Source organism: Manacus candei, unplaced genomic scaffold (assembly GCF_025592945.1).
Source record: "Manacus candei isolate 608988 ecotype Guabito, Panama unplaced genomic scaffold, ASM2559294v1 h1tg000025l, whole genome shotgun sequence".
Classification (NCBI taxonomy): Eukaryota; Metazoa; Chordata; class Aves; order Passeriformes; family Pipridae; genus Manacus; species Manacus candei.
The window spans coordinates 9639694-9653217 of NW_026138073.1; the positions used below are offsets into that span (position 1 = coordinate 9639694).

The following is a 13524-nucleotide window of genomic DNA, read 5'->3' on the forward strand; positions in this document are numbered from 1 at the left end:
CAGAGCTGCCCCTCAAACAACTTACAAGACAGGGCTCTCAAAGAAAATAATCAAAGCACACTAAGCTAAAAATACCACAAAAAATACCACCTGCTGCAAAATGGATGAGGGATTCCTGCAAAATAGTCCCTAGTATGGAGCAGTCCATCACTGCACCATTTTTTTATAATGGTTCTAACTGGCAGAGTACGAGCAGCTGGCCTGAAGAGTTCCACAAGTTTTTAATGAAAATATGCAATGCTAGAAAACAAAACTAAATCTGCAAACAGCGTGATCCCTACTCACAGGCACAGAGCAGCAACAGAAAGTGGAAGGTCCTGGTGGGATGAATGCTGGTAATTCTCCCACAGAGTTTAGAGCAATGGAAACCACCTACAGAGCCTGCACACTACTAATGCTGATTTTTGCAAAAGTAAAGTATTAAGAAATCAAAGGTATTACAGTATTTTCTTTCTACCCAATCAAGGTAAAGAAAAACCAAAGGATACAGTGGAAGCTGATGTAAAGTATTTCTACCACACTTGGGGTTACTGAAAGCTGTTTGGAGAAAGAGAAGGTGAGAATGGCAGACAGCCTTTGAGAAATGGAACACTACTGCACGCTTTGGAGGAGGCAGGGTTTGGAAGCCACATTGGCACAGAGATCTGAAGTGGGAAAGATGATTAAAGATCACTGAAAAACCTCCAAAATTCAGGAGCTACTCTGCAGAAATAGAAAAAACAACTTAAGACTAATGTTACTCACAACTACAAAGTGAGGTTTGACATTTAACACAGAAGGAGATTTGGTCAGAAGTGGAGTAGGGGAGAAAGGCAGCAGGGCTCTTGAGGCTGACACTGTGATGCTGGCCAGCAATATAGCCACACACTCCAAAAGGAGGGTGTCCCAAGTGTCGCCCTTGCTACAAATATTCCCATTCCTCTTTTTAGCACCCTCAGTGCTGGGCAGATTTACCTCGAACTGTAGTGGAGTATTGCAGCGACTGGCAGCCAGAGAGGGGATTGGGGAGAACATCACGCCATAGCCGTTGCGACTCTCCTCCTCTCCGGGCAGTGAGGAGCAGGGTGTAGCCAGCTGTGGGCTCGCTGAGCCAGGAACTGAGGGAATGGGAGGTGGAGGGGTCACGGGAGACAGCGGCCGCAGCAGCTTCTTAACATTCTGCTCCATCAAGTAGCGAGACTTCCACTTCTTCAGGGGACTCAGCAAGTCTGAAAAGCAAACTGAGCTGAGGACAGGGCTGAACCATTAACCTTAACCATTACCCATGAGCAAATCACGTTGTCTCCTTCCCCAGCCAAATGAAGCCCATGAGTCTTCAATGCAATTACAAAAGATTCCTACTAATGAAGTACCTCTGAATTACTTCTTTAGCAATGTCTAGATACTGCTACCAGGACAACTCATAATCAGGAACATGCAGTGAACAAGGAAAGGAAATATTTCAACTAGAAGTATGCACAAGAAGGAGCTAGGGGAAAGGAAGACAGGAAAGGATAAAAAGAGCAGAGAAGAATGAAGAAGAGGGGTCAGAGGACGTGTCACTGTCACTGCTACAAACAAACCAGACACAGCTCAATTATTGCTACCTGAACCTATAGGTTACATCAATACAGCCCAAACACATTTCAGTTCCATAAAGGATTAAAGCCTTTCCCTCAGGGCTACTCCTCTTTAAAATTTTTTCTGATGCTCAGCTTAAAAAAAAGAAATAAAAAAATCAGTAAATTCTACAGTTCAGTTGTTTGCTTCTTCAGTTCTTGCTCATTGTACATTTATTGCTTGTGGCATTCTGTTAATTTCCTGTTTATCTAACTTTTCAATAATCAATTCTGTATAATGTCTCTGTTGTCTAGCCTCCTGCCATCCTTGGAAAACTGATCCCTAGCTGGGCAGATCTTCACTCTCTTTCTCTGTAAAAGGATTCAGACACAGTATTTGACCATTCTGTTCCTTTACTCATAGATTTTTAACTTCTCCATCTTTGAGACTTAGTCATTTGCCTATTGCATATGTGCCTGTAAGACTTTCCTGCAGTCAGCAGGTATTTAATTGTCCATCTAACAACATCCTGCTGAAAAAAGATAACACTGTACTCACTTCTCCCCCCCCATTCCTTCTATTGTACAAAAGATCACACAGCACTGAGGCTGATGATGCAAGATTAAATTATTATCTTTTTACAAAAAAATACTGAGAAACTTTGCACATGCTCAAGCTAGAATGGGTCTGCAGAAATTTCAGTGAACAACAAAACAACGTTCTCACCTGCCACAGAGCTGTGCCATCAGGCAGCAGTGCACACTGAGATATCACTTGTACAGCTGCCTTTGCTACTCGGCAACTCCCCCAGTTTGACTCCAGAGCCAGCGCTGCCCTGATGGTGCTGAGCACTTACCTGTGTCATCTTTGCAGATGCTGGAGGAGCTGCTGTTCTCGTTACTTTGGTATAGACACTGGGCTCTGTTCTCTTGAGGAGCTGGTGAGGTCTGAGTCATCCCCTCTTCCAGGGCTTGTTTGATCCAGCGCTGAAACAGAACGAGACTACATAAACGTGAAACTCCTCGGGTACTTTCTATGTCATCTTGCAGGATGCACTCAGACTCCTACGCTCTTGTGGAGCAGGGCAGGCTGCTCAGAACACCGGGATTACCTCCCTCGCGTGCGCTCAGGCAGGAGCTGTTAGAACACAGCTGTCAGCACCGAGCCCACCACCTACTGTGATGGGGCTGACTGTGCTCTTGATGGGATGTGTTCTGGGAGCAGCAATCCTCAGCAGCAACACAAAGATAAGTAAAGGGCAAATTATAAACATAAAAATGCAAACCACTGGCACCTAAAAATTAATGAAAACAATCATAATTTAAAAGAAAAGGGACACGAATGTGACGGACTATCTACATCCCCTGTTTTTTGCAAAAAAAGCTGTTTCCTGCCCAGGAAAACAAACACAGGAGACCTCTGCTCCACTAAGGCATATTAGAGCTTAACATAGATTCTGCTTTAACAATTCCAGCAGAGAAATGGCTGAGTTTAATCACATTACAATTCTTTCAGGACTGTGCTTGCTGCCAGAGACACAGAGCAAAAAAATCTGATAAAAATACAAGCAGCAGTTTTCAAGGAGGGCAAACCAAGAAAAAAAACCCTTTTCTTCAGCTACTATTAAAAAGATAAAAGTCACAGTGGTCTTCTGAACATGGACAATAAAGAATGTATCAGACCTCATACAAGGGAACATGAATTGAAGCCTCAGCGAATCAGCTGCTGCAGCAGGTGCTACCTCTGTATCTTGATACAAACTGACTCTTTATGGCAGGCAGGAACTATCTTTATTATAAAAATAACTGCTGCAATATAAGGGAAAACACTCAGGTGATTCAGTAAAATGAGAGCAAACTGCTGAAAAAAAGCAAAGAGCAATTTTCATTTGTACAGTTTACCCAGGGGACTCACTTTACCAGACTTTTCTTCTCCCAGAGAGGTTTAAAATTGTAATTTTACCTTTCAGCAATCCACAGTTCATCTGCATGCCAGCAGTGTGTATCCCATTAGAGATACACGTGTATGTCTTATGATTCCTCAAAGCTATCGTGAAAGTGCATCAGAAACTCAGAGGCCACAATCCTCAAAGTGAAAACTTCAATACGAGGATGAAGAGCAGGTGACAGGATCTACTTTGATGGCCTTCACTACTGCACAGCAGACGCTTCTTCTCTGTTCAAATGTAACTCAATGGATTCCACTGCGGCCACCAGGAAAAGTGAGAAGTGCCAGCCAGTCTGGAGCACCACTACCTCAAACGTGGCATCTGATCTGACAGCCAAGTCACTGTACAGTGTGTGATTAACGTGAGAGCAGGTTACAGTTCAGTTTCCTTGCGAGGTTCAGACACTGCCATGCTTTGGATGCAAACTGAGATCATCAGCTGAATTTTTGGCACAGTTCTCAGTAGTTTAAGGATGAGGCCTGCTGACAATCCAAGAAAATATGTGATCTATTTCAACAGCCTTTATAAATCAACCTCCCTGGCTGAGTAGTCAAAAGTAGACAAGACAAAGATCAGGTCTTGAGAGACCAATGTCATCAAGTTCTGGACCATTTCTAGACCTCAGCTCGCTGAAAAGGAGGTGTTCTCTGTGAGTTTTCTAAACATTCCTGAACATGAGAAGCAGATTTCTACATCTCCAGACTGTTAAGTCATAAAACCATCAAATGCTAACAAGCATCTTCCAAGAAAAAGCTATGGATCTCCTAACAAAGTGGACAAAAACCCTCACTAGAACAGTTAAACATTTACATTCAAAAAGCAGAAATCTAACAAATTATTTCTGCAACATCTGTTCTGGAAAAAGCAGCTTTCAGTATTTTATTAATTATTTAGATAATGGAATAGACATTGTATTTAAGTTTTCAGATTAAGAAAGAGGAACATGCTGGATGACAGCATTCACAATTTTCCTACTATATTGGGAAATGGACAAGCAAAAACAGTGCACACCTTAGCACAGGTTAGAACAAAGTACCATATAAAGTCAAAACCAACCACTTCTAAAATTACAGGCTAGAAAACTAATGGGTTGTTCTAACACGCTAAATCATGAACTGAACATGAGTTTAAATCAACCTGTCAAAGAAAACTCCATCATACTGGTATGCACAAAATGTACTAACAGGCTAAAAGAAACCTTTCTGCTTTGAAAATGTCCCAGCTGCAACACAAGGTTTGGACATTCAGCTTTGAGGAAGGTGTGGACTAAATAAAAGTCATCCGTAGTGAAATTAGTCCATTCCCCCTCCAGCACTGAAAATTATCATTTGACTAGAAAATAGTCAAATGTAGCAAAAGATCAGAAGACTTGTTCCATCACAACAGTTTTCACTCAATTGTGAGCTTGCTGGTAGTTGCACAGCAACTGCACTGAGCAGAGAACTCCAAATAACTGTGCCAGCTTTGCTCTGGATGCTTCTCTCTTCCCTGAGGCTCAAAGACACTGTTCAAGTTCAAAAAGCAGCTCAAACCTTGCAGTTCTCAACTTAAAGATGCTTGAGGAGGTTGCCCAGGCACACAGAAACAGACAAGGTTTTGTTCATACATCTATATATGAACCATGAAGAGCTTTACCTAAAAAAGTAAATACCAAAGAGAGACCTCAGCTTCTTTTTGTAGGTGCCTGTAAGGGCATGACAACAAATTGGCTGAAGGTGGAAACAGTAAAGTCCAAAGATTTTCTCTGGAAAAACACCTTCAAACAAAGGAAGGCAAAGAAACCAGGACATGGTACCTGACTCTGAAAGCTACCAAGACAGTTTGATCAGAAAGGATTTCCACATAATTGTTCTCAGGGTCCCAGGAACTGGAAAAGTCTCTGAGCAAAGCCAACAGCAAGATGGATTCTGATACAAATCTGATAAAGCAAACTAACCTGGCTACTGTTTCCCTGTGGATGGGTAAATACTGGCATTTACTGGCCATCTCTGGAGGAATCCACAGCTGTGCTCAGTTCAGGCTTCCTGCATGGCCTCAAGAACCTATTGCAGATAGGCTGTCTAGGATACAAATCAAAGAGCTGTGGACTTGCTCTTGCAAATAGGCAAACTCAAAGCTTTTAAACCACACAGGCTCTTCCAAAGACAATGGATCTTGACTGGGGCAGTGTTTTCTTGAGGTCCTCTGCAACACTGTCCTATCCCCACAATGCCAACCATCTGTTGATGGAGTAACTGTGAAAGTAGTAACATAAAACTTTCTAAGGGTAACAATTGAATGAAACACTCTTTGAATCGCATATGTTGGATAATAAACAGCCACTGTGTATCTGAAAGTACATGTTTCTAAATGTACATGTATCTGAAAGTACATGTTCACTGTAACAGAACAGTGACTAGGAGGAAGTCAGCAGTCATAGTCTGGACACTGCATCAACACACCAGCTCAGCAGGAATACATGGAAATAAACTCCAAGAGGACACAACTGTTTTACAAGGGGGCCAGTAAGAGCTGGATGAGTATACAGCCCATGAGGGTAAGACATGAGCAAACATACCTTTTTACAGGAGCTGTAAATTCCATCCAACAGAAAGGGCCTTCGACGTCTCTCTGGGTTGAAAGGTGAACCAAAGCGAATGTAGTGTTTAGGTGTGGTACAAATCAGTGGGGAGTGGATGAGACCTGGCAACATATTTAGGGTAGTTGCCAAAACTGTTGGGTCTGTAGTAATGCGCAGGGGACACTCAATAGGACACTCCTGCTTTTCTGCCTTGTCGTTCAGCCATTCGGTAACAAGATACTGAAGGAGAAAACACACACGTCAATGCAAGCAGCACAGGTGAAGAAGAAGGGCAGTGTGCCACAATGGTGTATGGGGAAGCAATGCTCAGGTACCACATCTTTCCTCCTCAACAGGAAGAACACAGGCAGGACTTCCTGTGTCAACCCCAATTTTCACTTGTGGCAGGCACAACAACAAGTAATCCAGTGTTACAAAAGTAGCTTGATTTTATGCTCCATTCATCTTATTAAAAGGTTCTCGGAGAACTCGATCACCTTGTTCAAAACTAGTTTCTAACACAAACCTGTAACACCTAATTTATGCCCAGTATGTGGCAGCTGCCTGCTATCTTCTCCAATTTTTCCTCCTTGCCCTTACAAGTTTATCCTAGCTTGTACACTACAGTTGCAGCCACACTCCGTCTTGGTCTTCAATTCTAGGTTGAAAGCCAACCTCTTTGCTCTGTCCTAAATGGATACCCCCCAGCCTGCCATCCCACCTTTGAGCACTTGATCATATTTACCTTTTTAGTTTTGGGGTACTTTACTGCAGCTCGATTAGACTGAGATCCCGCAGCCAGGACAGCAGCTGGGTCAGATCCCGTCAACTGTCTGCCTTCTCCTGGCCCTTCCACATTGCTGACATCTGTTGTGGTTACCAAGCTGGCAGTGCTTCCTTCCTCTGGGACAGCCTGCACGAGTTCAACTTGCTGGGAACTGGCTTGTTTCTGCCTTCTCAGTCTTTGTGCTGAGCTGGTCCGGTACCGAGAGAAGCGACTTTTTGGTCGGGGCCTGGAGGGTTTTGCTGGAGCTGGCTTAGTCACTGGTTTCTCAGGGACAGCTTCCTACAATATAAACTGTCATTAGTCCAAGCACCTCTAAGGGTATTCCTTTTCTCTGCATACAGGATCAAGAATTGAGATTGACGCTACCTGACTCTCAAAATCTTGTTGGACTCTGTGTTGGTTCATAAGATGGCCTTGGGGACCCTTCAACACTGGCAAATTATCGTTTTGTCTTCTGCGTTCTTAAAAGGATCAACCAGAACACGGGTCTTTAGGAAGAAAGCAGCAATATGAAACTTGCCGCTTGTCTCAAGGTAACTGCTCTTACTCCTGACCTGAGCTGACATGGAGCATTCCAGGCAAGTGTCTGGGCCCTGCCATAAAATGGGAACACATGCATCCAAAGTAGATTGGGTAAAGAACTCCATCACTGCAGTTATGCATCCAACTTAAGCTCACGCCAGCACAGAAGGGGCCCACCCAGTGAAGGAGCTGGGCTTGTTCAGCCCAGAGAGGACAGAAGGGGATGTAACAGCAGTCTTTCTACAACCAAAGCCTGAAGTCACCAAGAAGATGCAGTGGTGCATCAATGTACATACACTGAAATGAGAGGCTCAGACTGGATATATGGCAAATTTTTTCACTATAAGAACAGTTACGAATTTGAAGAGGTTTTCCAGAGGGCCTGTGAATCTCCATACCTGGAGGTTTTTGAGACTGGGCCAGCCAGGTTTGACCTCAGAGCTGACCCTACCTGACTCAGAATAGACTAGAGAGCCCACAAAGCTCCTCCCAACCTGAACCATCTTATGACCAGATATGCTCTGAGCTTGGTAGAAGGTATCAAACAGTCCTATCTTCATCTTACCGCTACTTGTGAAGACCGTCGTGTGTTAACTCCAGTACTGCTGTTACTGTTAGGAACGTTTGCAGGAGGAGCACTTGGTGCTGAACTTCCATCTTCAGTTTCAGGAGTCTCTGTTTTTATTTCCTCTGGCTCAGGAACTTCAGAATTGATGCTGATTTCAGCGTCAGTGCTGTTACGGTCTGAAGGTTGCTCTCGTCTCCTCTTTCTCTTTTCCAAGTTCTCAAACATGTGCATGATGGCTTCTACCTTCCTGTCTTCCCGTGACTAGAACACAAGAGTAAATTGAAGTCAGCATGGTGAATTATGCACAAAAGGAAGAGAAGGCACAAACAGATATGGGAAGCAGCAGAGGATGGAGACCAACTGCCAAACAGCAATGACAAAAGCCAGACAGGGGACAGAGAGAAGCAGTTCTTTTCAGTTATTTGCATTTTTCACCATGGCAAATTTCCCAGAATAACAACAACATAATCATGTGTTCATAGAGTAACTAGAAGAACTCGACTTTGTTCTTAAATAGGACCACTTAGATACTACTGAGTTATATTTATAAAACAGCCACGAGGAAACGCGTAATTTTGAAGAATTAAAAACCGCAACTTGGAAACAAACAGAGATACTTGCTAATGACCAAACGTTAGAAGCAAAGAGAAGCCAGAGGCAACAGAAGTAAGTGATTCAGTAATTTGCAGCAAGTATAACACACCACACAAACTGACTAAAGTGATCCAGATTCATTCCTTTCCTGATGTCAGGAGATGACCTAGCTCAAAAATAAAAGCTTTGGTCAAAGCAGCTTACATAGTGGATAAGAAAAACAGAACATGAGAGAATAGAGAGGCAAACCAGACACATTTGTTAGGAAAACAGAAAGGACAGGAAATCTTATCACCTAGCTGTGTCAGAAATAATTGGTAATTATGCATGTAAAAGGCCCAGTACAATAACGTTGCAGTGACTGGCAAGAAACAGGATGAATCAAGTGGATTTTAAGAAGTGGGGTCAAGTGTCTCCTGAGATTTTTCATGAAGGAGAAAGTATCTTCAAGCACACAGCAGTACTCAGCCACAGCAGCCTGGCCTTTTACAGCTTTCTGTTCAAGAATATTCAATACACGCACACACAAAGAGAGACAGGGGAAACTATAGATATGGGTATTTACCTGGAGCCAAGTATAGAAAACTGAATCGCATTAAAGCAGATTAACTGGTGCAACCTACAGGAACAGGGCTTACAGGCTCATGGGAAACTAACACTTCACTTAGACTTATTGAACTATTCTGTCCCAGAAAGAGATCAGCTTCCCTGCATTAAAATGAGATCTTTCCTCCAAGCTAAAGGCCAGTCTGATGGATGACTGCTCTCATTCAAATTTCAATGGAAATTGACTGCTTTATCTCATCTGTTCTAAAAAAATCCATGAGATAATCCAAGGATCTCTGGATGGCCCTAGGCTCTGCAAGTTGCTGCACTATTTTAACATTTAAAGCATTCTCAGGAAAATTATACTTAGAAGACCCATATCTCTGATTAGATGAAGACAGGTGGTGGTATTGGTGAGCAAAGAAACACAGGGAACTGCTAGTTCCAATATATTTGTTGGCTGGTAAAAGGATGGGAGCAATTTTTCAGTTTTTCTTCCTTGGGTTTTTGGGTTGGTTGGTTGGTTTATTTGTGTGTTTGGATTTTTTGCTTATTTATTTAAATTAATGAATTAAGCAGTACCAGAACGGCTCCATTCGCACGCATAAAACATTCTAATCCAGGCGGCAATCCCTGGAGCCATAAGAAGCACAAGGAAAAAACCCACCACTCTACTCAGTACAGATGAAAGTTGAAAAAGGACTGTGGTTCAGGTTGTGGTTCATGACATGACCTAGTTGAAAATGTCCCTGCCCATTGCTGAGGGATAGGACTAGATGACCTTTGAAAGCCCTAACTCAAATTATGCTATGATTCTATATCATGCCATAAATTCTTGTACTGGCAATAAGGAAGGGCAGAAGGTACAATTACCTTTTTTAAATCTGGTGCTGATAGTGTTGCTAATGGTATGTTTTAGACTACAGAACAGCCCTGAAAGTAGCAGTTAAACCTTTCAATCAGGAAACAAATCTACTGTATATCTCCTAATCTGCAGCACCCTAACAGAAATGCTATGATGTAGAGTCAACCTGGGTGGTTTCTTACCACTTTTTTTTTTGCTGTTGTTAATTGAGACTTACTGAAGACCACTAACAGTTAGGATTCATGCTGAAACAAGTGAAATAATGAATCTGTTGGTCATTGCATGAAGCAAGTCCTAATGGGGATGATACCCAGACAGAGAGAAGTACTTGCCCGTCGGCCATGGACCAAGGCTCCCTGTTCATCTACAGGCTCCTCTTTCTCCCCTTCTTGTTTCTCCTCCTTCTCTGGCACCTGAAAGAGAAGCCCAGTCTTAGTATACCAACAACATCCAGTACCATTTTAAAGTTATCAACATTTCTGCGCAATTTAAGGTGCTAAAGATTTAAAAAAAGGCTTCCTGCAGTTTCTGTTCTTCAGATTCCAGTGCTATGGGATCAGATTCCACAGCACTGAATGGTAACAATATACATAACAAGGGGGGCCAAAGGTTTTACCTCATTGTCACTGACTGCTGCAGGTCCCTCAGGAACTTCCTCCGTTTGCTGACTGCTGTTCTCATCCGATGCAATGCTCTGCTGTTCCATCTCTAGCTCCTTTCGACGGGCTTTTCGCCGGCGTGTTTCTGCCCCAATTAGTGTGCCTAAAACAGGTGGAGGTAGGTGTTCTGCAGCATTTGGGCTACGTTTCTGCACAGGGCAATTCCGGTTCCCCTTGTGACACGCACAGTCCACTTTATAATTGCTGCTCCAAAACACAAACATAATTCGTGTCACTCTTCATTTCTCAACCCTTGCACAGAGACATTCAATGCATCTCCTACTAAACATCTCACCACGTGCCAAAGCAAGGACAGCAGGCTACCTTATGGCCTCTATTGTAGAATATGCCAGCAGAACTGGACAGAATAGCCGGGAAATGCAATTCAGTAGAAAACGGAGCAAAATGTAGAATGCGAGGAAAGGGCTGGAGGAAGATGTCCAGTCCAGGAGGGCAGTGGAGAGCTCCCGGGCGAGGTGAAGGACTCACCAGATGTTGTACTCATAGTCAAAGGCGATGGTAACCTCTGTGTCCTTGGCAATGGTGGCAACAGCATAGATACATAGGTGGATCATCCCATCGGCAATCACATGTCGAACCTTGTTAAACAAAGTAAAGAGAAACTAACATCTCCACACCTTGCATTTCCTACTTCCAAGAGGAAAGCCTCCTCCTGCAAAGTAGCTCTTATCTGCTCCATGAATAACTATTCCAAATTCTCCGTTGGGAAAAGCCTGCTTCGCTGCTTGTCTCATCCTGTGCTTTTCCACTTACACCTACTCCCACCTGCTTACCCTAAGTATCATTCTGAACCCAAAGTAAAGACATAAAAGAAACATTTCTCTTCCAAACTCCCCCCTCACGTTCCCAAACTTTCTCATATTCCAAGTATAAACCATCAAACGAGCAAGAGACACAGAGAATTTACCCCATATACTGCAATTTAAGTTAGGGAAAGCACTAAGCTTATGTAAAACATGTATTTGCAGTTACAGTGATGGTGAAGACAGAATTTACCTCTGCGTTTGGGGTGCAGGAACGCCTGATGAACCTGGCATCGTTGCCAAAGGTGCGGGCATCAACACACATTTCAACACCATTGAACTTGGAGTAGAACAGCACGAAGGGATATGGCCTGGAGAAACAACAGAACACCTCAATCCCAAAATACCCAATTCCCATGGCACTTATAACAGGTATCCCCCACTTAACTGGAAGCAGCACTTGCATCAGCGCTATTGCTCTGGGTGCTTATGCACTTCCATCAATTTAAGAGATCTATTTCAGAGGGTTTGGTCCATAAGCTGAGTATCAAGCTGAGGTGGTATATTTGATTTCACATTTCTATGGATGGCACAGCTGACAAGGCCCTGCAAGTGAACATCATCCCATAGAGACACCAGTCTCTCTGTGCCACGATGCTCTCACATTAATCACTTCATAGTACTCTTACTTTTTGAAGAAATGCCCATTGACCTCGAATTGCTGTCGTAACATAACCTTCCCTCGATACTCAATTATAAGGGTATCTAGTGCCAAGTCTCTTGCTGCCCTCAGGATCTTCCGGTGCTTCTGAACCCGAGTCACCCTTCCCAGTTGCAGCTGTAACAAAAACCAGAGCAAAATATGAGAATTTAAACCAAATGTCTCTAACTCATGAATATTTTACCCACATGAAAAGAAAAATTACTCTAATAGCAACACAGAGAAACTTTGCCAGTGAATATATTGTTTATTCTGTAACGTTTTAGTAATGACCAATGACCTTGATAATATTTATCAAAAGCCAACAGTATTTATTCCTTTGCTTCAACACCAAGTCTGACAAATCTATCAGACCGAGTATTTCAGTCTTGCAGCAGGAGGCATAACCAGACCTGTCACTTGCTGCTAACAGGGAACTGCTCTGCAATTACGGCCACTTTCACAGCCAGAATAATTCAAATCTTCCCTAAATTGTGGGTTGTCACACATTTAGAAGAAAAGAATGCAAGCTTTTCCTTTTGCAGTGGATGTAAATTCTAGCTAACTGGTCAAAGAATTAAGTTGGCAATTTCCATCTCCATCCAGAAACTTCTCTACATCTGTCTGCTCAACTAGTGCTGTTGATTTTAATTTTTTTTTTTAACATGAAACAAATTTTTAACAAAGTAGTGACAGTTTGTTGAAACATCTTCATGTTAAAGTCTACAGATCTATTACAATGGATTTTCACAACAATGTATCTTGACAGTATAAACCCACAACATTCTTTAAGTACAGACATCCAAACATGACACATTTTATGGAATAATGGAAGGGATATTATAAGCACTAGGGCATAGGAAAGACTTCATAAAAACAAAGTACTTCTCTTACTTAACAGATCAAAGTTCTCAGCAAGTAAAAATTGCATGAAGGTGATTGGTTGCTTTGCTACAAGTGCTGTGCCTGTTCTTTCCTAAGCATTCTATTCACTGCTCAGAACGACCCACTTTTGATACTTTTCCACAGTGAACTGAGGCATAAGTGTTCTTACTTCAGTAATAATGACAGTCATGCATCTAAATTAGAAGTAAAACACAAGATTTTATTACAGGCAAGTTCCCAACTTTTCCTGATAGAACTCTTGTTAGAAACAGCTACTGAGCAGTCTGCTCAAATGGGTAAAACATTAGGTACTTTTTGTACTATCCAACGGTGGTAACAAAGAATAAATAAATGGGACTAGATTTCTTACTGCATGATAGAAGATAAGGAGTTAAGGAGATAAGAAGATCTGAAGTTATTAGATGAATTAGGGTTGAGACAAGTTTGTCTCCAGTTGAATAATTTTTATATTACCACTCATTTGCTGTTATATTTTCTCATCTTGGCCCTACACAGGAGGGTTGGACAAGATGACCTTCAGTTGTTCCTTCCAACCTGAACTGTTTTACTACTCTATCAATACTGTG

At 42.4% G+C, this 13524-nt stretch overlaps 1 protein-coding gene across 1 annotated transcript in view; it reads right to left on the reverse strand.

Annotated features, from left to right (window-relative positions):
* The window catches only part of SETD5 (SET domain containing 5), a 64909-nt gene that overhangs the window by 13713 nt on the left and 37672 nt on the right, over positions 1 to 13524 (reverse strand). The window contains exons 9-18 of the mRNA XM_051788495.1: positions 12042 to 12190; positions 11606 to 11723; positions 11078 to 11187; positions 10546 to 10792; positions 10262 to 10342; positions 7922 to 8185; positions 6793 to 7113; positions 6045 to 6287; positions 2396 to 2525; positions 955 to 1208 (exon numbers count right to left, since the gene is read on the reverse strand). Of these exons, the coding sequence (XP_051644455.1) occupies positions 955 to 1208; positions 2396 to 2525; positions 6045 to 6287; positions 6793 to 7113; positions 7922 to 8185; positions 10262 to 10342; positions 10546 to 10792; positions 11078 to 11187; positions 11606 to 11723; positions 12042 to 12190 (1917 nt within the window). The remainder of the gene's footprint in view (positions 1 to 954; positions 1209 to 2395; positions 2526 to 6044; positions 6288 to 6792; positions 7114 to 7921; positions 8186 to 10261; positions 10343 to 10545; positions 10793 to 11077; positions 11188 to 11605; positions 11724 to 12041; positions 12191 to 13524) is intronic.